We start from the raw sequence: 24,390 nt of genomic DNA on the forward strand, positions 1-24,390 counted from the left end.
CTTAGATGTCATTAATCATTTCCATCTTCAAGGAGAACTAAACCCCCTTTCTAAAGAGAGTCCCCATCTAATAACCCCCATTCAACCTCTCCCCACTTGCTACCTGCATAGTCCATGATTTAAAAAATTGTCACAGAAAGTCACACAAACCTTCCCATGCAGAGTAGCACAGCGGAGCTCGCGGGTGCTATCTTTAGTATCTTTGGATACTCTTCTTCCTCTCTGTTGCATGCGCAATGACTTGTATAGGAAACAGCTCTCACCAGTGTTGGACTGGCCCACCGGGATACCAGGAAAACTCCCGGTGGGCCCAGGTGTCATTGGCCCTCTTGCTTCTAAAGATTTGGCATATTTAATGTTCATTCCCTATTTCTATGAGAATAAAGAGGCTAAATAGATGGAATAATAGGTTATAGTATGTAAAGAAAAGAGAACAGGAGAATAGAGGTTGAGTAAGGAGAGGAAGAAAATAATACTTAGAGTCGGCCCCTGGTCTAAAGGTTTTTGGGTGGGCCCCTGGTCTAAGTGTTTTAGGTGGGCCCCTGGTGTCCCAGTCCGACACTGGCTCTAACTGCTCATGTGTGAAAACGGCAGTCCTTTTGAAAACAAATCGGATGTTACTGAAGATGGCGTCCGCATTGTGGACTATGCAAGAAAGAAGCAGGAGGGGGTGAATGGCGGCTTTTAGATAGGGACTCTCTTTAGGAGGGGGTTTAGTTCTCCTTTAAAAGAATGGGGGACACTCTGGTTATGGCAACTGCTGGAGCAAAAGACAGGAATCACTTGGCAGCACTTGCTTGAGCACAATATTTAGCTCATCTATATTTTGGAATGGGAAGCAAAGCAGACACAGGGTTGGACTGGGCCAGCGAGATACTGGGAAAAAAACCTGAGGGTCCTGCCCTTTATGGGCCCCGTCAGCCCAGATTGTCCGGGTTCTTCCAGACAGCAACGTAGTGGTCTAATTGGCCGTGTGCCATAGTCAGAAAAGGCAGGACAGACACAATAGCCCCTGACACACCTGAAGTACAAGTGGTATGTTTGGTTGCAAATCCAACCATTGAATCCATTTAAGCTGCACATGCGGCTGCCTTCATAGATGGCATCAATAATGTGGATATTCCAGGTACTTTTTTAGCAGTTATGTTTGAGCAGAATATTGACGTGGTGATGGAATCAAATGAGCTGCATAGTTCACATGGTTAACAAAGTGTCCAACCCTCTTCTCTTATGGACTGAAGTTCAAAAGTTTTGTAGGGTAATCCTGTGATTTTAAAGGCAGAGTTTGTGCTACTGCCACATTAACAAAAAAATGTAAATAGTACCACTCAAAAAATAATTCCTAGATGAAAAAAATCACATTATTAAGTTAGTGACGGAGGATTCACTCACAGTTCACCTCAGTCCCAAGGTGCAAAGTCCAAAACACTGTATCCAAAAAGAATGTGAGGACCTCCAATAATAAGGAAACAAATGTCTAAAAAGTAGAAAAATGTATTAGGACATAAGACCTAACGCGTTTCGTGCCTATTGGGGCACTTACTTACTCATCACACTTAATCCTGTGATTTTATAGATGCTGTAAAACTGGTAAGATGGTATCTGTATTCATCCAGCACTGTATGACAAATATTTAAGCTTTAGTTGCCCTTTTGTTGCATAAGATTCTACTGCAGGCCTGTGATGTCTGTAAAGCCAAGAAGTAGGGTTTGATGACATATAACACAATCATAGTCTAAACTTCCAACTTTTATTCTTTCCATGAAAGAAATATACAAAATCAAAGTGTACAAAATGTGTAGTCAGCACAGGCAATATTGTCTTGCAATTGACTAGATAGTTTGCCCTTTAATATTTCTGAAATACTGTGGTGTTGGAAAATAGAGATTTGAAAGTAGTTTTGTGTGAGTCAAAATTCTGCAGAAGTAGAGAAGAAACAATAAAATATAATGAACCAGGGAGACACTGTAAGAGATGGACTATGTCCCTACTACTTCCTCCTTGTGCTCCACCTCTCTTCTCCCTTCCAACATTCCATAAGACCATCACACACATATTGCTGGTAGCACTAACTAACTAAGATTGCAGCCAGTACTAGTATAGTAGCTGGTTAGTCTTAGTGACTGCAACCAGGGTCCCAGAAAGACTTCTTCAGCATGTTGGGACAGATCAAGCCTGGAGGGCATAGTGGTGAAGGCAGTGGTGTGGCACAGCGAGAAGGTAATATGCCCACAGCCAATTTCTGTTTTGAATTGGATAATATGACTTAAATGGGGTCATATGCACACACTTTCACTTGTTTATCTTTCATTTTTTGGGGGTATATTTATGCATTTTAATGAATGTTGGCCAGTCATCCTGTGGACCATTAATTTCACCTTGGAACATTTCCTGCAGAGACCCATGAGGAACAATGCTGATGTAACCATCCAAACAATAATATGATAAATATTATGCAGTTATATATTTGGTGAAGAGCATTGTTACTTATAGGTAGTTGTAGCTGATCAGAGAGGAACCCCACCAGGTACAGAGAGATGTTAATGCATGAAGAGGCATCCCACTGAAAAGAGCAACACAACTGGTCTCCAAGCAAGGTGGCTGGTCACAGACCAAAAATATAATAGGAATAGCAATAAATCAAAAATACAGACCCAACATCCATTCATCTTAATGCTTTCATTTTTTTTACATTAAGGGGCCCATTCACTAAGTTCGAGTGAAGGAATAGAAGAAAAAATACTTACGAATTTCAAGGTGTTTTTTTGGCTACTTCGATCATCGAATGGGCTACTTCGACCTTCGACTACGACTTCGAATCGAATGATTCGAACTAAAAACGTTTGACTATTCGACCATTCGATAGTCGAAGTACTGTCTCTTTAAGAAAAAAATTAGACCCCCTAGTTCGCCACCTAAAAGCTACCAAAGTCCTTGTTAGCCTATGGGGAAGGTCCCCATAGGCTTGGCTATCTTTTTTTGGGCGAAGGATAATCCTTCGATCGATGGATTAAAATCCTTCGAATCGTTCGATTAGAAGGATTTAATCGTTATTCCTTCGATCGAACGAATTGCGCAAAATCCTTCGACGTCGAATATAGAGGGTATTCGACCCTTAATACATCTGCCCCTTAGTCTATATCATGACTTTTTGTTTTCACCACCCAGACAACAGTAGCTTGATATTATTTGTTTACTGTATTTTGCACTTAACATAAAAAGTGTTATGTTTATTGAGTAAACGTAAGTGCCCCTGAAATGTTCAGAAAGAAAGAAAAAATGTGCAACTATCTAATAATGAGTTTTTTGGACAGCATAGACACCATGGCCAGATATTGACTTATTTTCACCATAATTACAATACATATTCCAACGATGAACATGGAAGCGGGCCAGAAAAAATATGACAGTAGCAGTTGCAAGCCAAATTTTCGTGACAAAATGATACTCTTCTCTCTTCCTTTGGGGTCGTAGAAACAAGTGAAAGGCTGGTTTTTCCTGAAGTTTTCTTGGATGATATCGACGTGCATTTTTACTTCTGTGAAATTTTTCTCACATTTGGGTATATATGAGCACTGCAATGATAGAACAGCGACAAATGAAAAAAAATATTAAGATTAATAATATAAATTTCCCTTTTCTCTGTAATAACAAAATACTACCATGTACCTGATCCAAACTAAGATGTCATGAATCCTTATTAGTAGTAAAACAATCCTATTGGGTTTACTTAATGAAGCCTTCAAAGATGAAGCCTATGGATGAGGTGGAATAAGCATTTTTTCTCAGCAGTTACTTGTGTTTTTAAAGATCTAATAAACAGTGTTTTTCATTTTTGAGAAGGTGTACTCTATAGATTTTTTAAATTTTTTTTTAAATTTTTGAATAAAGAAGATAAATAACTTCCTTTTTTTATTGACTACCCTGAACGCAGATATTTAGGAGTAATTATTCTGCCTTAAGTAGTACCGCAATAACAAGAAAGTGGACTATAATGTCTTTCTTAATGTAGATTATGGCTTAGACTGGTATAAATACACGCCAACTCAAATGACTAATTGAAAAAGAACAAAAAAGTGCTCAGGAATGCACTTTTGCATGGTTATTTTAACTCTTACCAATTTTAGTTAAGCTTTGAAGTAACATAACCATTTTTTACCAAATATATTATTGCTCTTACAGCCCTTAGGCCCTCCAGTCCATTTGGATGCTGGGCTTGCTAGACTTCATTCCCTGCTTAAAGCACAGCACCTTCAATAAGCAGTTAGGCAGAAACCAAAGAGAAAAATGTAAAGCAAAACTTACAGAAATAGCATAAAAAAAAACCAACAAATTTGCGACTTGTAAAGAGTTAAATATTAGTTCAAAATATTTGGTTAATTTACCATCTTCATTGTAGTGTTCCAAGTGCAGCTTCAGACACAAAGGGGGTTATTTATTACAGTCCAAATGCCAAAAAATAGAAAAATTCAAGATTTTACTATAAAATCGGAATTTTTAGTGGAAATGTTATTAATTTATTACATACAAAAAAACGGAAAAACTCAGAATCCGAAAATCCGGCATTTCAGACCTACCGAGGTTGTATTTAAGTCAATTGCAGAGGTCCCTATCCTGTTTGGAAGCTTCTGTGGTCTGCGCTGGAATTAGCTCAATTATCCAACTATTTCCTACTTTTTGGATAAAAATAAAAAAATTCGGGCTTTTCGTGAAAAAGCCAGAAAAAAATTAGCGATTCGAGAAAAAAGTCATAAAAAAAACGTACGCTCCATTTTTTTTTGTTTGCTACCCGATTCAATTAAATCTAGCTTTTTTTAATAATAAATAGGGTCTAATCATGAATTCTAGTTTGAACTGACTTAGTTAAATAATCAGAAAAATTCAGATTTTGATTAATATTGATTAATAATTTTGATTAATAATCCCCAAGATGTCATGTTTTTTTACCCATTATATATCTTTTTTTCTCATAATTCCAGTATAATTGTGACTCCTGTATAATTGTGACCATTTTGCTTTCGTGTCCACATGCAAGTTTTGGCGACAGACACAGACTGTAGTTCAAATTGTCAGAGTTGGGATTGCGTCTAGTGATGGGCGAATTTATTTGCCAGGCACAAATTTGCGGTGAATTTGCCCATTTTGCCACCGGAGAATAAATTCACTGGCCTATTTGGACACCGGCGTCAAAATCGCTGTTTCACTAATTTTTCGCCAGTTTCGTGGGAAATTTGCGAAATTCATGGTGAAGCGAAACGGGACAAATTCGCCCATCACTAATTGCGTCATTTCTGTTTCTCATTTCCGTATGATTCTAGCAGCAAGTTTGTGGACATAGCCCTCAGTGGGAACCCTGGAATTACTACCACATTCAGGGTTGTGTGATGCTGGTTCCACTGCATTCACAGCCACACTTGCACACAAGTCGGGAGAAAGGATTGGGTTGGCACAATAGCGCTTGGCACAAACACGCAGAAGGACTAGGAGTGTGTTTGCGAGTGTGAAGTGCACTTCCTGCTGTGATCGTAAAGGTGTTACGAGGTATCAATGACATTTGGGGGCACATTTACTAAGGGTTGAAGTGAATTTTCGAATTTAAAAACTTCTAATTTAGAAGTAATTTTTGGGTACTTCGACCATCGAATAGACCAAGTTCGACTTTGATTCGAATTGAAAATACTTTGAATATTTAAAAAACTTTGACTTCGACACTTTGCCACTTTAAACCTGCGAATTGCTATGTTAGCCTATGGGGACCTCCTAGAACCTATAGCCAACATTTGGCTAAGTTTTTAGAAGTTTAAAGTTTTTTTTTGAAAATCGTTCGATCGTTCGATTAAATCGTTCGAATCATTCAATTCGAACGATTTATACGATCGATCTAACAATTTTAATTCGATCGAAAACAGCTAAATTTAAGCAAAAAAAAACTTTGACTATCGAATTTTTAAATTCAATGGTCGAATTTTGAAGTTTTAGCACTTCGAAATTCGACCCTTAGTAAATGTGCCCCTTACTGCAAAAATGGAAACTAAATAAACGTACCTGATCATTCACCTCTGGAGTTTCCTCTGTGTGATATAACATGTATATATCCTGTGAGAAATTCACATTTACAAGCACTTCAAGGCAGGGGTAATATGAGCTCTTATCACATTCTCCATTCGTATTGTAAGTGCAGCTGACTTTATCTTTGAAGGACGTATTGGCCACTGTGCAAACTGATTTTTGAGTCCAGACACTGTTAAAATAGTATTATATTATACATAGGCTTTTAATATGAGGCTACAAGAATTATGCTAAATGTTTACACTTTTTGGGTTTCAGTTGCCCAAAACCTACAGAGGATTCCTCTCCCCTTAAAATACTATTATATTTTTCGGCAGAGCTATTTCCTGGCTAGTCATGCTTGGGAACACACAAAGTTAAACAATTTACCAGACTGGTAGCAGCTAATACTCTTTTAAAAATTATTGTAGAGGATCAGAGAAATCCTTCTCCTGTTTTTGTGTTTGTGACATCATCCAGCCCAGTTACAGGCTGGAGAGCCATCCGATTGGCTGGTGATTGCAACAATCATTGTACAGATTAGAGCCAGGCCAAGAGCCAGTCTCCCTAGGCACCACCTTGCACCCTCCTGCATGCTCGTGCACACACAGTGACCTCACGTGAGTGGGTGTCAGGGGTGTCAGAGCCTGCAATTACAATTTTCAGTGGGGTGGGGATGACAAGGGCCTGGAACAAGGGTAGGCAGACGGAAGAGGTATATGTCCAAAACCCTGCTAACCTTTGCACCCTAGTCACATGCCTCTTCTGCCTACCCCTAGTTCTGGCCCTGATACAGATAGTAGAGTCCTGCATAGGTCCTTTCCTTACCTTACCTGTCCCGCACCCATGACCTAATATCTCCCTATACCCAGACCTACTCCCCTACTCGGACTGTGAATAGTGGGATGGAAGTGATTTCACTCTAGCGACAAATCAGAAATCCTTTTTTCGTGTTTTAGCACCAGTGGATAAAAATGGCGCTATCAGGAGAAGTATTTCTTGTTCTTTTCTAGCATTTCTATTAGTATAATGAGTAAAAAGATGTGGAATACTTTTTTTTTGAGTTGCCAGAGTTTCTTATAGATTTGCACTTCTTGTGGCTTTAAAAACTTTTTGACCTCAATGGAATTCGGCTCAGATTTGCAATATTTTGAAAATGGTATTGCCCAATAGCAGCTTTGTATTAGTGACAGAACAATTGGGGAAGCAGGGAAATGTTTTGAGAACTGAGCCAGATTGTTATATATTTTTTCCTACTTAAAGGAAGACTTTACCCCCAAAATGAATATTTAAAGGGCATGTAAAGTCTAAAATAGAATAAGGCTAGCAATGCTGTATTTTGTATACTAAATATAAACATGAACTTACTGCACCACAAGCCTAATCAAACAAATAATTTATGCTTTCAAAGTTGGCTACAGGGGGTCACCATCTTGTAACTTTGTTAAACATCTTTGCAAGACTAAGACTGTGCACATGCTCAGTGTGGTCTGGGCTGCTTAGGGATCGTCATAAACAAAGCTGCTTGAGTTCTGCATGGCTGGGAAGTAAGGCGGGGGCTCCCCCTGCTGTTCATAAGTATGATTGTTTCACTGCTCAGCAGTTAGGGACCATCTGACAATTCCTATCCACAGCAGTAAATGAAGGGGGAATTTCACTGCATACAGTCAGGTTTCTTATAAAAACAGTACACATTTCTTAATTAAAGTATATGGGAGATAGGTTTCTTTATCATTAAAGAAAGTAAAAATGGGTTTTTATTTTTTTACCTTTACATGCCCTTTAAGCAATAGATAGCTTATATCATAGTTAATGACATATTAATGAATCTTACCAAACTGGAATATATATTTAAGTAAATATTTCCCTTTTACATCTCTTGCCTTGAACCACCATTTTGTGTTGGTCTGTGTGAGACCTCAGAGATCACCTGACCAGAAACACTAAAACTCTAACTGCAACAGGAAGAAGTGTGGAAGCAAAAGACAGAACTCTGTTTTTAAATTGGCTCATGTGACCTTACATTTAGGGTTTGTTTGGCTTGTTTGTGTGCACCGTGAATCTTATGATCCCAGAGGGCGGCCCTAATTTTTTAAAATGGCAATTTTCTATTTATGATCACCCAATGGCACATACTACTAAAAAAGTGTATTATTATGAAAATGGTTTATTTACATGAAGCAGGGTTTTACATATGAGGTGTTTTATGCAATATTTTTTTATAGAGACCTACATTGTTTGGGGGGGGATTGGTTTTCCTTTAAGCAATTGGTCATAACATTTTTTAAATGTTTTATAAAATTAGTAAAAAAAGTCTTACACATATACTGTTGCACAAAACCGGAAAAATTAGAGTAGATAGCTTGGAAAATCTGATAAACCTTGACATTGCTCAGATTTTAGGTTCCTACGTAGACTACTAAGTCCTACCTATGCCTAAAGACTTACCAGGGCGAATTCACTAAAGGGCGAATTATTCGCATGTGAATGCTTCACCACACTCCGAGCCACTTCGCCAGGCACAAATTCGCTACCACCAGTTTAATTCACTAAAATGCAAAGTTGCGTCTCTGCAGCCGAATGCTGGGATGTTTCACTAGCGTTAACTAGTCAGCGCAAGCATTTCTTGATGAACTTTCGCTAACGAAACTTTGTTAGTACTCTTACGCTTAGGTCAATTTGAATAGAGCGGGTAAATATATGTTGGTGCAAATGCTTGAAAGGAGAAGGAAAGGTGAAAACGCAGTAAGCCTTATCAGAAAGGTCAATCTAAATATACCAGTAAACCCCCAAAGTAATGTTGCTCTGAGTCCCCTATCAAAAGAAACACAGCATTTCTTTCCTTCTATTGTGTACTCATGGGCTTCTGTATCAGACTTCCTGCCTTCAGCTTAAACCTCATTGCCCTGGGCAAGAGCATGCTCAGTTTGCTCCTCTTCCTCCCCCCTCCCTTCTCTGCTGTAATCTGAGCCCAGAGCAGGGAGAGACTCAGGCAGGAAGTGATGTCACACCACATTAATACTGCAGCTCCTATTCTAAACAAACAGAGAGTTTCTAGAGCTTTTACTCGGGTATGGTAAAACATTCTACAGAATAAATATAGCATTCTAGCTTGCACTATTGCAGCTAATCTACTGGCAATAAAATGCCTCTGTAGCTTCCCTTCTCCTTTAAAATATGATAAAACAACAAAGAACTGTTGTTTTTAGAACTTTTATGACACTTCGGCATACAGGATATGATGTCACTGACATAAGATTGAGGAGGATGTAGCTTCATCTTCTCAGTTCACCAGGTCTAAGGTGAGGAATGAAACACTGGCGAAAGAGGTAACGTTCAAACATAATTTGCAGTTTAGTGAATTTGTAGAGTAATGATCATTCGCCTGAGCGAAAATTCGCCTGGCTATAAGGCTTGAAACTGCAATAGCGACAGTCTCTTTCACTAGCAAATTGTCATCCAAGCCTGTTAGTAAATTGGCGATGTCCCTGCAGATGGGGTTTTTGCCGAATTTTCACTAGCGAAGGCCACTTTGCCCTTTAGTAAATCTGCCCAATGGAACCTGCAAAAAGTAATAAGGATGACCTGATAAACTGGAGAGTAGGGTTTCCACCAGCACAAACAGCAACACAGTATGCCCAGGTGCCACCTGATTTCTGGTGTGATGAGTTAAAAAGCCTTGTACAGTACAGTGGAAATTCTAAACACAGTGGGGGTCATTTATCAACACTGGGCAAATTTCCCATGGGCAGTAACCCATGCCAACCAATCAAATTGCTGCATTCATTGTTCTACTTGCAGCTGGGTTTAAAAAACGAATCACTAGGTAACTGCCCATGGGCAAATTTGCCCAGTGTTGATAAATGAGCCCCAATCTGTTAACTTTTGCATTGCTATGGGTTCATACATGTTATACTGATCCCAATGATGGCTCTGTAGATGGACTACAGAATACTGCTGAGCACCTTGCACTTTCTTAATATAGGCAAGAGGATACACAACATGTATTTTAAACAGGAGTTTCCTACAGATGAAGCAGACCTTGCAGTTGCAGGGGTGCCAATGAGTATAGAGGGCCCAAATGGCACTAATTAATCAACAACTTATGTTTTAGGGCCCTAAATTGAATTTGTTGTGGGGCTCAGTAACATCTAGTTACACCACTGATTTAAAATGTCTAATGAAGACCTTGACGTGACACAAATGTGGAGAAAAACAGCTGTGCACCATCAACGGGAAATTCTTATATAATGAGTGGTGTCAGAATATGTTGCCACTGCATAATCGCAATAACACATTTCCAAGGGAAGCTGGGTTTTACTAAATTAATATGACAACATTACCAAGAATTTTAACTCGTGATGAGAGCAGGAAGGAAAGTTTTGATATAACATTTTTCAAATTCATACCTATGCTCCCTGCTTCTTGCTCAAGTACAGTGGTAATTCGCTCTGGGGTAACACCCCCCATTACTAACATTTAACCCTTTACAGCCTTTTCTATTGGTACCTAATAGTGAGTTAGGTAGGTCCCACATGTCCCCAGTGCAGGAGTGCATTGTGTACTAGACTGCTCAAGTTCACAATTGTTTTAATATAAAGTTTATATCTGTTTCATTTGCAAACTGTGTGTTTTATTTGTCCTAGTGGAAGTTCCCTGAGGTTTGCTCCTTAGTGTTCCCTAGGTGGAGGCCCAGTGCTGTAAATCCCAGTTCCCAGTACTTTTCATATGCAAAAGGGACTCAGGGCCCCTGGATTGCCAAGGGTTAATTGTGATTTAAATAGACAGTAACCAAATTAGGGTTACAATTATGTTTTGGGCTTCTGTACCAGCCCAAGGCAACCACAGCCCTTTAGCAGTAAAGATCTGTGTCTCCAAAGATGCCCCAGTAGCTCCCCATCTTCTTTTCTGCTGATTCACTGCACATGCTCTGTGCTGCTGTCACTTACTGAGCTTAGGGACCCACTCACAATATACAGTACACATAGAATAGAAATGTCACAATATAAGACTGATTAGTAATTAATACAGATAATTACTACATGGCAGCACAGAAACCAGTGCAATTAGCATCAGAATTTAATAATCAGCAAACCTGTAGCATCAGCTTATATTACAGACCAACCTCATTTTCTGCTGGATAATTAGTGACGAGCCCTAAGCTTAGCTTCTCAACAACTGCTCAGAGCCCACTGAGCATGTGAGTGTCACAGACACTTTCCAAGATGGTGACCCCCTGTGACAAGTTTGAAGTCCTGGATCATTGCTGCTATTGACAAGCTGAAACTTTAGGCTGGTGCAATAAGTTCAGTTTAAAAATGGCATTTATATTTATTTTTGGGTTTAGTTCTCCTTTAAGCTATAAGACAGTGTATAGAGTCTACATATAATATAATAATATTGTATAGTAAGTATAAAAAATTATAAGTACCTTTTTAAATATTTTGGCACCACTGTGAATCCAAAAACAGAGGACATCATAACAGAGAAAACCATCATTCCAATTCCCCAACAAAGGGCACGTATTTCTCCTCGTTTCTGTACTGTAAACAGTTTCTTTTCCATCCTCGCTACATTTGGGATCCTTACGCCATGATTAATTTACTTAATTTAAAAAAAAGGTGAAGTTTTCCTTGAACCTGTAAAGTTGTTAAACATTAAGAGTAAGTAAAGAGTAAGAATATGAAAATGCAACCGATATGCTTAAATATACACCATGAATCACCAAAAAATCATGATTTTTTAAAATAAAATCTGACTTTTAAAAAAAATCACAAATTTTTCGTGATTTATTAAACCCTGAGGATGGAAAAGTCCAAATCAGAAAACCCGGCATCTCAGACCTTTTCGAGGTTGCATAAAAGTCAATGGGAGAAGTCCCAATGATTTTTTGATGTGCACCGGGTTTCGTGCATTAACAAAAAGGTTTTGGAGTTTTCTGGCCAATCCGGAAAAATCCGAAAAAATCGTCAAAATCAGATGAAAAATCAAAAAAAATCGGATCTTTTCTCGCAAAGTAAATTTGGGAAAACATGTAATAATAAATAAGCGCAAAAAAACAGAACGCATTTGATTGGAGTTTGTAGCAGAAAATATTGAGATAAATTCGGACTTTGATAAATAACCCCCTATGTGTTATTCTAACTCAGACTTACAAATATTTTGAACCATTTTATGGAGATATACATTGAGTTGACTTACCAGTCAAGGCAAACTTACAATCGGGCATTGAACCTGGGTCTCTAGCGACTCCTTACTTTAAGGGGATATTAATTAAGTTGTTTTTTTCATATTTTTATTAAAAAAAATGTGATCAAAACAACCACAAATGGCCTTTATTTACTAAAAAATCTCAATGAAAAAAACAGGAAAAGTCACTACTAACCGTGCGACAATTCATGTGAATCTTTTTAACCACTACTTTTTAGGATTGTTGCACAAAAACCAGCATCAAAATGCCTGAAACCCTCGAAGATCATAAAGGCAAGAAACATGTTCCAGTTGTAAAAGGACTTCTGCCATTAACTTCTACATGACTTCAATAGGTGGAGTATTTTTCCGATTTGTCGCAGTATTGCCACATAATAAATCTCGGAAAAGTCATGCTTTTTTTCTGCAACGTTTTGTATTTTTTGCAACAAAAAGCTTGAACCAGAAAAATTTGAGTTTTAATAAATGTGCCTCTAAATGTGGCGATAAATTCTTATGATGTCACATGTGGCATGTCATTGTTCTGCGTATTTTCATGAATTAACCAATTCCCAACTGCAGAAACAAAACAGAAGCTTATTCAAACGGACAGTTAAGAATTAGGTTGTGCTCTAAGTGGAGTCTAAATTATACCTTCCAAAATAGCAATTTAGACCGCTCCCTAATCCTCTCCAGCTCCACCATATTACATCACACAGGCAACCCCGATCTGCCCCAGCTTTTTCTATTTTCTCTAAGACTTTAGACTTTTCACTAGTGATGAGCGAAACTCATTGAAGTCAATAGGTGCCAACATTTTTTCTCACTCTAAATGCATTAAAGTCAATGGGTGTTTTTCTTGTTGCAACTTTTATGTCTCAGTGAATTTTTTTGACCAAATGCATTAACGTCAATGGGCGTATTTTCTTATGGTGACTTTTTTGTCTTGGTGACACTTTTGTCTTGGCGACTTTTTTGTTGTGACAAAATTTTTCACTGTGGATTTTTGCCGCTGTTTCACGGAAAAATTTGCAAAGTGCAGAATTTTGCTGTGAATCCATGTCTGCTGAAAAAAATCGCTTATCACTACTTTTAACTACTTGAGGTTGTCACAGGTTAATCTAGACCAGTTGTCCCCAACCAGTGGCTCATGAACAACATGTTGGTCACCAACCCCTTGGATGTTGCTCCCAGTGGCTTCAAAGCAGGTGCTAATTTTTGAATTCCAGTCTTGGAGGCAAGTTTGGTTGTATAAAAACCAGGTACCATCAAACAGAGCCTCTTGTAGGCTGCCAGTCTACATAGGAACCAATCATAATATATGCTCTCAGCTACAGTATAACAAGTGATGGGCGAATCTGACCCATTTAGCTTTGCCGAAAATACATGAAATGGCAAAAAAATTGCCAAAAGTCTATGGGCGACAATTTTTTTTGACGCACAACAATTTTTTGACGTGCCAATAGAGTTTATGGGCATCAGTGAAGCAGCTCATCGCTACTTATAACATATATTATTTCCGAGTCTACTGTACATACCTTTATCTGTTTAGTGGAGGATCTCTAGTACAATTAGATCCATCTGTGCTGTTATTATTTCATCAGGGAACATTAAATGTTTTCCTCTTTTCAACACTATAAAAACAAAAAACTAAATAATCTAAACAACATTTTTGAAAAAATAATGGTGATATGAAATCCAGTTTGCACAGGTCAAAAAACCCCAACACAGTTACAAACCCCTCAAGTACATCCTCATTTTAAAAATCTATCCTGTAATGCAAGTGGTTTGCGGTATTTTTATTATTTATATTTAGTTGCTGAATGTGCTCAAATAATCTTGTACAACCAAAACAGTTTGCCTGCACCAGTGGTTAAAAAAGGTGCCCAGGACTGTAGGGAGGTATATGACATGGAAGGGAATTCTTAAAATGTGGGCTAATAGAGGCTATAGTAGGGGAGGAGGGTAATACATAAGAATAAGGAGCACCTTACCCTGCCCACTTTTTCACTGTCTGGGCACCTGGAAATCTGTTGTGATCCCTCACTCTTCTTCTGTTTGTTGTAGACATCGCATGCCGTCCAGCCAATTATCATTCCTTGTACTTTTCTTTGTATTGTAGTCAGAGCCCGGCAGAGCCAGCTAGGCACCCTAGGTAACCTAGCCCGAGAAGGGATTGGGGCCAGAGAAGGGACCTGACATGGGGTAGGTGACAGAGAAGGTACGTGCCTGGCGCCCCCCCTCTCACCTTTGCGCCCTAGGTATGTGCCTACTCTGCCTATCCCTAGTTTTGGCCCTGATTGTAGTTCATAGTTGGCAATAAAAATCTTAAAACACTTTTGGTTTATGAATACATTTTGTATCTATAGAAAGAAGTCAAATACTGTAGTTTCGCTTTACTACTGGCTTTCAAGTCCTGAAACGTCTTAACAAAACAAATCACAGCAAGTCCAGTTGATTTGACTTATTGATACAGATATACCATGACCTGGATGAATGAGAACCTTCTCAGACATTTTGTATTTTGATAATCCCTATGTTGTTAACTGGGTTTGAGTTATGTCACAGCAGTTGACAGGCAACTAAGTAAGGCCCACTGTGGTTAAGGTAGCTGGTATTTGGGCATTTTATGGTTGGTTATGGCATGGCAAAGATGAGGTATCTCGTTTAACAAATATTTTAAATAAAGCTGTAATTTACCTTCACCCATCAAAAGAAAACTCTGGCCCATGGCCACCATTAGGGGGGCACAGGGAGAACAGTCGTCCCGGGCATGGCATAAATTATGTTTAAGGGAGGGCCAAGCTTTGCTGCATTTACCTGATTAGCCACGCCCCCTTAAGAGAGTGCTAGACATTGACGAATACACAAATTGCCGAAGCCACAAACTAAGCCAAAGCTGTGATGGAGCTGAAGCCGAGGACAAGGAAGAAGAACCTATGGTATCACTGGATACCAATGTTTTTGTTTGTTATTTCTTAAATTAAACCCCTGCCCACCAATGTTTAATATTTTTTTAACCTTTATGGGGGGGGCCCTGACCACCAATGTTTTTTTTTTTTTTACTTATAGGTGGGACCCTGGTGACCAGTGGATTTTTTTAATTTGTAGGGGAGGGGGGGTTAGCTACCAATTCATTTTTTTTAACTTTCATGAGAGGCCCCTGAGCACCATTTTTTTAACTTGTAGGAGTGACCCTGGCCACCAATTTAGATTTTTCAACTTTTATGGGGGGCCCCTGGGTTTTTTAACTTGTAGGGGAGCAGCCCTGGTCAACAGAGCAGTTTTTTTTAACATTTATGGAGGGCCCTGACCAGCAATTGCTATTTTTTTTAACTTGTAGGGGGAACCCTGCCCACCAATGGAATTTTAGCGTTCTTATTGTAGCGCCCATGTTTATGTGGCTTTTTTTTTTTACTGGTGTGGGGGTTCATGGGGTCTGAGGCAATTTATAAGTGGTAATCATAAAACAGCTTCTTAATTGGAAAAAAAAGCTTACCTAACTTGCAAAGATGAAAGGACCGAAGTTTCAAAAACGCAGTGGCTTGTTAGTTATATAGTGTTTTCATCAGGTTTTTACATACAGTAAGGTATTTATAATGTATTTAAGGGGGAAACGCGGTCCAGTATCTCTGTCTGAGTATTCTTACTATAAAGACCAAGGTCCAGTGGAAGAAACACAAATCCTGAAAAATAAATGAAAAATTCTGAATTTATTTGATCTAATAATTTTTTGGCAAATCTGACCTGTTTCACTCCGTCACTGAAAATTTGTCAAAATGCATTGAAGTCTATGGGCGTCAAAATATATTTTTGTCGCGCGATGTGACCACATCTCTGGGCATCATTTGTGCGGCAAAACTCAGCAAAACAATTTTGTTAATAACTATTATTTATTTTCTGTCCCTGCATTATTATCCAGTGGAAATCTTTGTTTTTTTTTGCAGCACACTTGTTATGAGCTCTGCTGTGTTCAGTTATCTTTAATCTGTCATCTAAAAAAGCAAATCTCCTCTTCTTCGTGGGCGACTGATCTCCCCGAACTGCCTTCCCGCCGGCTAGAATGTAAATCGCTGGCGGGATGGCACTCGGATTGCTTCGTTTTCAGAAGTTCTCCAAGTACAGAAAATAAAGTGCTAGAATCCTCAAAAATTCATTGAGGAGGGGGATTTAACAGAAAGAATAAAATATAGTATAGTATTTTTTTTAAAAAATTTTTTTGTTTTTTGTTTTTTTTAAAAAATTGTTAAGACCCACCGTGATTATTAACAGTGATAATAGTGTTCTTTTATTTAACTTAGAAGAAGAGAGCCCAAAAAAGTGAAAGTTGTGAATTTTAGATGAAAGATAACAAAAAAAGAATAAAAAATAAAAATAAAAAATAAAAAAAATTTCATTTTTATTTTTTATTTTTATTTTTTATTCTTTTTTGTTATCTTTCATCTAAAATTCACAACTTTCACTTTTTTGGGCTCTCTTCTTCTAAGTTAAATAAAAGAACACTATTATCACTGTTAATAATCACGGTGGGTCTTAACAATTTTTTAAAAAAACAAAAAACAAAAAAATTTTTTAAAAAAAATACTATACTATATTTTATTCTTTCTGTTAAATCCCCCTCCTCAATGAATTTTTGAGGATTCTAGCACTTTATTTTCTGTACTTGGAGATCGTCTCAAACAGGTGGAGGAGGACCTGCAAGTGCTGAACTGTGGGGAAACCAAAGTTTGTCCTTGGATACAACCTGATATATTTCGTTTTCAGAAGTTGCCTGAAATTTCTTCGTGAGGCAAGTCTGGGCGACTTTGGAAAACGAAGCACTCCGAGTGCCATCCCACCGACGATTTACATTCTAGCCGACGGGAAGGCAAATTGTGGAGATTAGTTGCCTGAAGAAGAGGCGATTTGTCGCCGGGACTAATATCCCCAACTGACCATGAGTCTCTGCCCTAAGTCTAATTTATTGAATGAGCCTTAGTACATATTTATAAACTTGCCCAAAACCTGCAGAAAACTGCAGGTATTTGCCACTTCTAGAAATGGCACTAACTGAATATTTTATGTAAAAGCTACCAGGGAGGTATGGGATTCCTCATCCAGAAAAACTCAGATTACCTGGAATCTTCCATAGACTCCATTTTAAGCAAATAATTCTAATTTTTAGAAATGATTTTCATTTTCTCTGTAATAATAATACGGCACCTGTTACTTGTTGGTAACTAAACTGCATGAATCCATTTTGGTGGCAAAAAATTCTAACGAGTTTATTTCATTTCTAAATGTGTGCATTTAAAAGCTACAGATGAAGCCACTTTGGTTTGTGTGTTTGAAACAGAATAACTAAACCCAGATATCCCACTTATCCCATTTAACACAGAAAATTGCATCACAGCATCCCATCTAATTAAAGCATTCACTATTGTAAACAATGGTGCTTTGGTATGCTAATGAAAAGGTTAAATGCATTAAGATGACTTTAGATAACAAAGTTTCTTCAGTTAATCCCGAGTCATGACGCATTTAACTACAAACCCAAGTGGCTTCATGTATTCACATAGGGACTTGCGACTATACACGCACATTTTCCTTGTGGGAAAAACACTTCATCATGGGTGCTGTTTGCAAAAATTTTTTAAAACCTTTTACACTGCACTTAAAGGAATAGTAAAATAGTAGCTAAAAATAAAAGCATTTTAAAGTAATTCAATTATGCTGCACAGTTGCCCTGCGTTGGTAGAAAGTTATGTGTTTGCTTTAAAAAGGCTACTATAGTTTATGTAAATAGGCTGCTGTGTAACTATGGGGGCAGCCATTCAATCTGAAAAAGGAGAAAGGGCACAGGCTACTTAACAGTTTTTTTTCAAAGTTTTTTTTAATTCGAAATTCGACCTTTGATAAATCTGCCCCTAAGCTCTTTTCCATTATTGGCAAGCAAAGAACTTTGCAAAGGTAATCCTTACAGACACAAATGTGGGAATGCGACTTGCTTTCTGGATGGATGGCTTATGAAAAAAAAAACCTTGCTAAATGCCAAGAAAACAAATATACAGGATGTGTATGCAAGAAACAAACTAGACCGGCAAAGGGAACAAGCTGGTTTAGCTTATTGGACAAAAATGTTAATTTAAACTTTAGAAAAAAAGGAATCTCTAAAGCTCAAGCTGGTAATTGGGCACTAAAAGCATAATCTTACTTGGAAATGAACTACAATATTTGACAGAGAATCCATTACGCCTGACTACTCAGCAAATACAAACTGCTTTATGGGGAGGTAAAAAGTTTCACTTATATAACATTTCTAGCACAACCTGGAAGGAGGCATATAATATTGAGATACATGTCCTACTTTGCGAGCCTGAAATCCAAACGTTACCTGTAGAGTGTATAGACAGTGGCGTAACTATAGAGGAAGCAGAGCAACAGTTGTGGGGGGTGGCTGGGGGACAGGGGTTCAGGGCCGTGCTTACTATTTAGGCACCCCAAGGCCAGCTCCGCAACCCTGTCTCCTTCTCCTCCCCGTCTCATTCCGCTCCTTGTACCCTCTCCTTAACTGTACCCTCCCCGTACCCTCCCCTACTTCCTTTAGGTGCGAGTGTGTGCAGTACTCGTCTCGTTTTCAAATCTCCCGCACCCAGTCTCCAGTGCTCGTATTTGAATGTGGTTGGGAGGCCTGCCGCCCCTGAAATTCTGCCGCCCTAGGCCGGGCCCATTGTGGCTTTTGCCACAAATATGGGCCTTCAGGGGTCTGCTTCCTCTGTCGATCTAACCTACCCAGCGTGAGCGGCTGGTGGGTGGAGTGGAGAGGCCTCTACTGTGTATAGATATATTTCCATTTATACTCTAGTTTACAGCCCTGCCCCAAGTCTAACATGACTGACAGATCCATCACTACTGCATGGTATATGGTTTGTGCCAATACTCGAAGGAGCCGATAACCCCAGGCTAGATGAGAGGATATTAAAAAACAAAAATCAGTGTCTCTGTTAGGGTTGCCACCTGTCCGGTTTTAAACCGGACAGCCAGGTTTTTTACTCCTGCTGTCCGGTTCGAAAATATCTGCCTGGTTTTCAGAAGTCTAAAAACCGGGCAAGCCTGTTACCTGCTTCTCGGGAGCTGTGGCCAATCACAGGCTGCCACATCACAGGCCCACCCCTTTACATCACATGACAGCCCCTTAACGTCACAGACCCACCCATTCACATCACTGGCCCCGCCTCTGACATAATGGGTACCGCCCCCCTACCTTGATTCCGAGTATGGTAAAACTGGCAACCCTAGCCTCTGTAGATTTGTATTAGTGATATTGGTAGCAGATATTGATATTGGGTGGAATGGATGATTGAGGCAGTGGACCTGGGTTCGCGGGGCCTATGCTGACCAGGCCCCCCGGGTTTTCTCCTGGTAACCTGGTAACCTGCCGGCCCAACCAATCCTGGATATTGATTAACTTTAAGGTCAAGTTAGAGAATGACCCATTCTTAGCAATTTCTTTTTTATCATTTTCAGTTTAATATGGGGGATGTAATATACATTGTTAATGGACAAAATACGCTCAATGTAAGAAATTATTATGCAAATAATTTTATCACTGCAAATTAATCAAGCATTTTCAAACACAGAAAGCAATTAGCAAGTCTATGCTTGCTAATTTTTGCACTTATGCACAGTGAATAGTAAAGTTTGTTTAAAGTTGGTTTAATCTAAGTAAGTAATGGTTAATAGATATATTTAGGTTGGCCACTAGGGGGAGCTAGAGGATAACCGTTGTAAAGGAATGTCTCCAGTGTTTGGGAAATAGTAAGTTATATAAGAAAAGGTTTCAGGAAGTGATATTTGAGATGCATCATGGGAAAAGAGATGAACAGAGGGCACAGCGGCAGAAGAGTCATCTCCTGGGAGAGGTACTGGGCCTAGGTAGTGTGAGGCCTAGTGGTGTAATAATACGCTCTAGGAATTGTAAGTGAGAGAGGTAATAGAGAGGTAATTAGCATGAGCAGCTATTGTCCCAACTAGGAGTGAGTGGGCAACGTGTTCCCAGCGGGAATCCCACCAGCCGGGGTTTAAGATCCGGATTGAGCCGGCCAGGGCCCAAGAGGGGTGCCTGCGAGCGTGTGTCCCCCTTACAGTGTGCTGTTATGGGCATTGTTCTGCAAAAGGCTGGGAGATTGAGCTATATGATTGTGCTGCTGTTCTGTTGAAGGCCATGACAAATAAAGAGAAAGTGATTGAACTAAAACTCTCTGCCTGGTGTGCTTCACTCAAGGGTTCCCCCACACAAAAGGTTGTGGTACATCAAGGGTTAACAATGGGTAAGGCATAGGAGATATTTGCCCCCGTTACAACCTGGCACCCTAAGAAATAACTCCAAGTTAGTTTTATTTGGTTAGTAAAGCAAACTAATACACAATACATACCCATATACTGGCTACACAATTAGCGAGGAGGGAGGGGGAAATGCGAGGAGGCCAGTGACATATAGTAAGTGCAAAATGGAAAGTGATTTCTTTGCCACAGGCATTGAGGCAGGGCAGGCAACTATTGATTGACAACTGAGATTTAAAATAAATAGCCTTATAAGATGTATGGAATGGATGTTTTAATAAATAAATAATATCTCGTATTATTATTTTTTTTACTTTTTATGTCTGGGTAACAGGTTCTCTTTAAGCAGATCTTATAAATGCACGCTGTATTTATACCATTTTGTGTTTTTCCAAATTGGTGTAATGGAGGTAGGGAAGGTCCAAGGTCGAAGTGAGGACCGTTATTGCAACCTCCCCTAGTTATGGCATAACCTATTCAAGGCAATAAGAAAGATTTAGGAGGCAAGCAAATACTGTTTTATACTGTTTTATACACAGCATTGTTAAGCAGCTGCTACTTTTTACACTGTTTTACTTTTACGTCAAAAATGTATAGTAAGCTCCAGAAATATGCAGTTTTTACATAGTGATGACTGTTGATCAGATAGTGATGTGTCATGTATTTGGACATTGTTTTTTAAACAGCACCATCAATAGGCCCCAAAGTGCACTGTATACTCTAACCCCAAATGCAGAGAATACTCACAACCAGTTGCCACCCTTTATCTCTTTTCTTTCCTCTCACATTCTCTTTTTCTTTCCCTCCCAGCAGTGTTTTCGCCCTACCACCAAAGCTGTGTATCAATCCATTGTGCTCCCAGTTCATCATCTTTTTCTGATTCCGCAAACTTTATCTACCCCAACAGGGGACACCAACTCCATATAGTGCCTAAGCTGGCCATGAATTATTAGATCTTTCAACACAGCGGAAAAAAGTTTAAAGGGGCCATTCGCAATGCATCATGCTGTCACTAAGCCATATGAATGGATAGAGGGGATATAATCTTGTAGTCATTGGGTCACTGGCACAAGGTTTGCACAGAAGGAGAGCTTTAGCACCGGCATGGGCTGGCAAATGTCAGAGGAGCTGCTGTTAGATGCCATAGACAGTCACTATTTAGTGGGCTAGTAGAGGGCTGTTTAGGCCTCTGTTTAGTCCTATTTTGAAGCTCAGTCCAAAAAAGCAACAGCTTTACTATGTCCTTTCCATCCCCACTATGTTTACTGGTCAACAGTGAAATATAGTAGATCGATTTACAGCTGTTATTACCAAAGCAATGGCACCTGAAAATATTGGCCATTTACAGGAAGACATTGGTACTCTCTATAAACATAAATAACGACCTTTTATATACACTAAAGAGGCTGCTCTGAAACCATGGGGCAGCCATTTAAAGGAGAAGTAAAGGCCTATTTAATTGGGGTGCCAAAAGGCAAAAAGTGATGGTATATACTTGCCTCACACCCCGGGCCAAAAGCTCCTATCAGGAGAAAACTGCATCGGTCTGGTGGTTCCTCCAGCGAGCACTACGGATCGATTGGCTTGCGGCTTATTCTTTCTTCAAATTTCTCGGGGCAGTTACATGCGCAGTAGAATGAAATAGATGACTTCTTCGTTAAAGTTTGGCTTTTCGCAATACTGTGAATGTGCGCCCGCGCAAAGAAAGAAGAAGCCGGAAGCCAATTGCTCCGTGGTGCTCACTGGTTTGAGTTAAGTATATACAATCACTTGGGGGTGCCTAATAGTGACGTGCGGGCCGACCCGATACCCGTGGAACCAGGCCGACCGTGCACCCCCATTTGCGGGTCTGGGTTGAGCTCTTCTTCCTGCTCTCCCTGTCCGCCACCTTACACTGCCGGCTTCTGACGTCCGGGTTCCGGTTTTATAGCTGTGGGCCTGCTCGCCCGCACCTTTTGTGACCTTATTGACGGGGTGGGTCGGCATGGGTCTATAAAAGGAACTCGGAAGTCGGGCTCGAGTGAGTGGTGGGAGGTCAGATATCAGGCGGATGAGGGTTGGGAAAAACCCCACCCACACATCACTAGTGCCTAACGTTTGGCACCCCCAAGTAAACAGAGCCTTTAAGATGAGATTGGGCTATTTGGCACATAAATTATAGCACATAACAAATAGGCAGCATGAAATAACACATGAATCTAAATACGAGATCCAGGAGTCACATGTCATGCTCATGGATCTCTACATAAATATTCAGAACCCCCCGTTCATATAATCTAAGATAGTTGTTGCCAAGAGAAGTTATGAGCCGATATAAACTTTAAATGTAAAATATATTCAAATTATTTGAGGCATTAGTAATCCTTTAACATGAAAAATTCACGTAAGTCACAGCATTATCTAGAGTGATTTACTCCTCAACTTGACATTGCTCAGCCAGAGTAATGATATACGGTAAGCAGTTGTTTATACACATGCCCTGACATTAATATAATATATAGGAAGAATAAAGACTACTGTACTTGTTTAATAGAAAATGACAATGTGTGCAGCAATCTTAACCCCTACTACAGATAACGTTTTATACAGATAAATAAATGATCTTATTTGGAAAGTAATTCTTTAGGTGCTGAAGAGCAGTAATATTTTTCTTTTATTACTGAATATGTCTATTATACTCTATACAGAGAGTTCAGGGATAGCGAAGGAAAAATCTGTTATATATTTTCACATAAGATACAAACGAATCTAAAACCACTCCAGTATCATCACTCAAAGTAGGAAACATTATTAATAAGCATGCAGTGAATAGGTAACACATACTTTGCACATTACATAAAAAAGGCTGAAATAACAAATTAACACTTTTTAAAAACATATGAAGCCTGCCAATGTTTTTTTTTTTTTTTTCATTTAAAATAAAATAAAGAGAGGGAACCATACTTACAGAGAGCACAATGGATGATCGTATGTCGTCTTTAAATATCCCTTTCACCTTTGATTCAAATGAACTTCGCTTCTTGTCCAGCAATGGAGCACAGCAAAATCTTAAGTATAGTGTTATGGGCTTTCTTTGTGTGGTTCAGCTGATCGCACGGTTTTTAATCATCCTTTAGCCTTAAATGGTAAGGTATGAACTTAGCGAAGGCCCTTAAACTGCCGTGTAGATAAATGAACTGAAACTGGCAATAAAAAAAGACTCTGTCTAAATATTTACCGAACTTACGCCGACTCTCTAATGGAACTCCCATCACTAATATGTTTTTTTTTACATATTAGTGCAAATCTGGTGATTTATAAGAGATAAGACAAACAGCTTCCTGAAATCAAAGGAGTAGTTAATTGCATATGTTGCAATGCTGTGCCTTTGCCTTATCCCAATAGGATGGAAATAATAATATATTTTTTTTCTATCAATTTTACTTCTTAAGGTGCATGTCAGCTGTTTCAGTAAGGTGTTTAAAATTGTCATTTTGCTTTACAAGTATTGAAATGTTACTAAAAGCAGCCAGGTATTTTAAATAAAGTTGCACCAATACGTTTCTACATTATGCCTAAGTTTGCAGGAAAAGCAGGAGCCCTCGAGCACAAATGGAGAGGAGAGAGGTTCTGACTCCTGCTTTTATAAGCTCAGGTGTTGACATCAGATTTAAGATTAGTAGCTTTTTAACAGGCTGTGTTGATGGCAGTGAAAACAGATAGACAACACGGATCATTTAAAAGTAGAACGTAGTAGATAACTGGCCAAGGCGATCTGGATTCCTCTGGTTGCCTATTAATCATGCATGCCCTTGGTGTGATTTTACTTCTCCGATGACCGAGAATATTTTA

At 39.1% G+C, this 24,390-nt stretch overlaps 1 protein-coding gene across 3 annotated transcripts; it reads right to left on the bottom strand.

Annotated features, from left to right (window-relative positions):
• Positions 1-3,179: 3,179 nt before the first annotated feature.
• kcnmb1.S (potassium channel subfamily M regulatory beta subunit 1 S homeolog) lies at positions 3,180-24,110 on the bottom strand. 3 transcript variants are annotated; one of them, XM_041588758.1, is made up of 5 exons: positions 23,507-24,110; positions 13,776-13,871; positions 11,480-11,687; positions 6,046-6,241; positions 3,180-3,575 (listed from the first exon to the last, which is right to left on the bottom strand). In XM_041588758.1, exons 3-5 carry the CDS (start codon positions 11,611-11,613, stop codon positions 3,288-3,290), a joined length of 618 nt encoding a protein of 205 aa, XP_041444692.1. In that variant the 5' UTR covers positions 11,614-11,687; positions 13,776-13,871; positions 23,507-24,110; the 3' UTR covers positions 3,180-3,287. The 3 variants fall into 3 exon arrangements, with proteins under 3 accessions (XP_041444692.1, XP_041444693.1, XP_018111696.1); XM_041588759.1 differs by lacking the exon at positions 23,507-24,110 and adding an exon at positions 15,737-15,886; XM_018256207.2 differs by lacking the exon at positions 13,776-13,871.
• Positions 24,111-24,390: the final 280 nt, after the last annotated feature.

This window comes from Xenopus laevis, chromosome 3S, assembly GCF_017654675.1.
Source record: "Xenopus laevis strain J_2021 chromosome 3S, Xenopus_laevis_v10.1, whole genome shotgun sequence".
NCBI classification, from domain to species: Eukaryota; Metazoa; Chordata; class Amphibia; order Anura; family Pipidae; genus Xenopus; species Xenopus laevis.

Excerpts from the sequence above, each read along its gene's own strand:
- kcnmb1.S (XM_018256207.2), bottom strand. The coding sequence starts at position 11,613 with ATGGAAAAGAAACTGTTTACAGTACAGAAACGAGGAGAAATACGTGCC. Across the intron at positions 6,242-11,479 it reads GTGCCAAAATATTTAAAAAG|TGTCTGGACTCAAAAATCAG; the intron begins GTACTTATAATT and ends CTATTTTAACAG. Across the intron at positions 3,576-6,045 it reads CTCCAGAGGTGAATGATCAG|TGCTCATATATACCCAAATG; the intron begins GTACGTTTATTT and ends CTATCATTGCAG.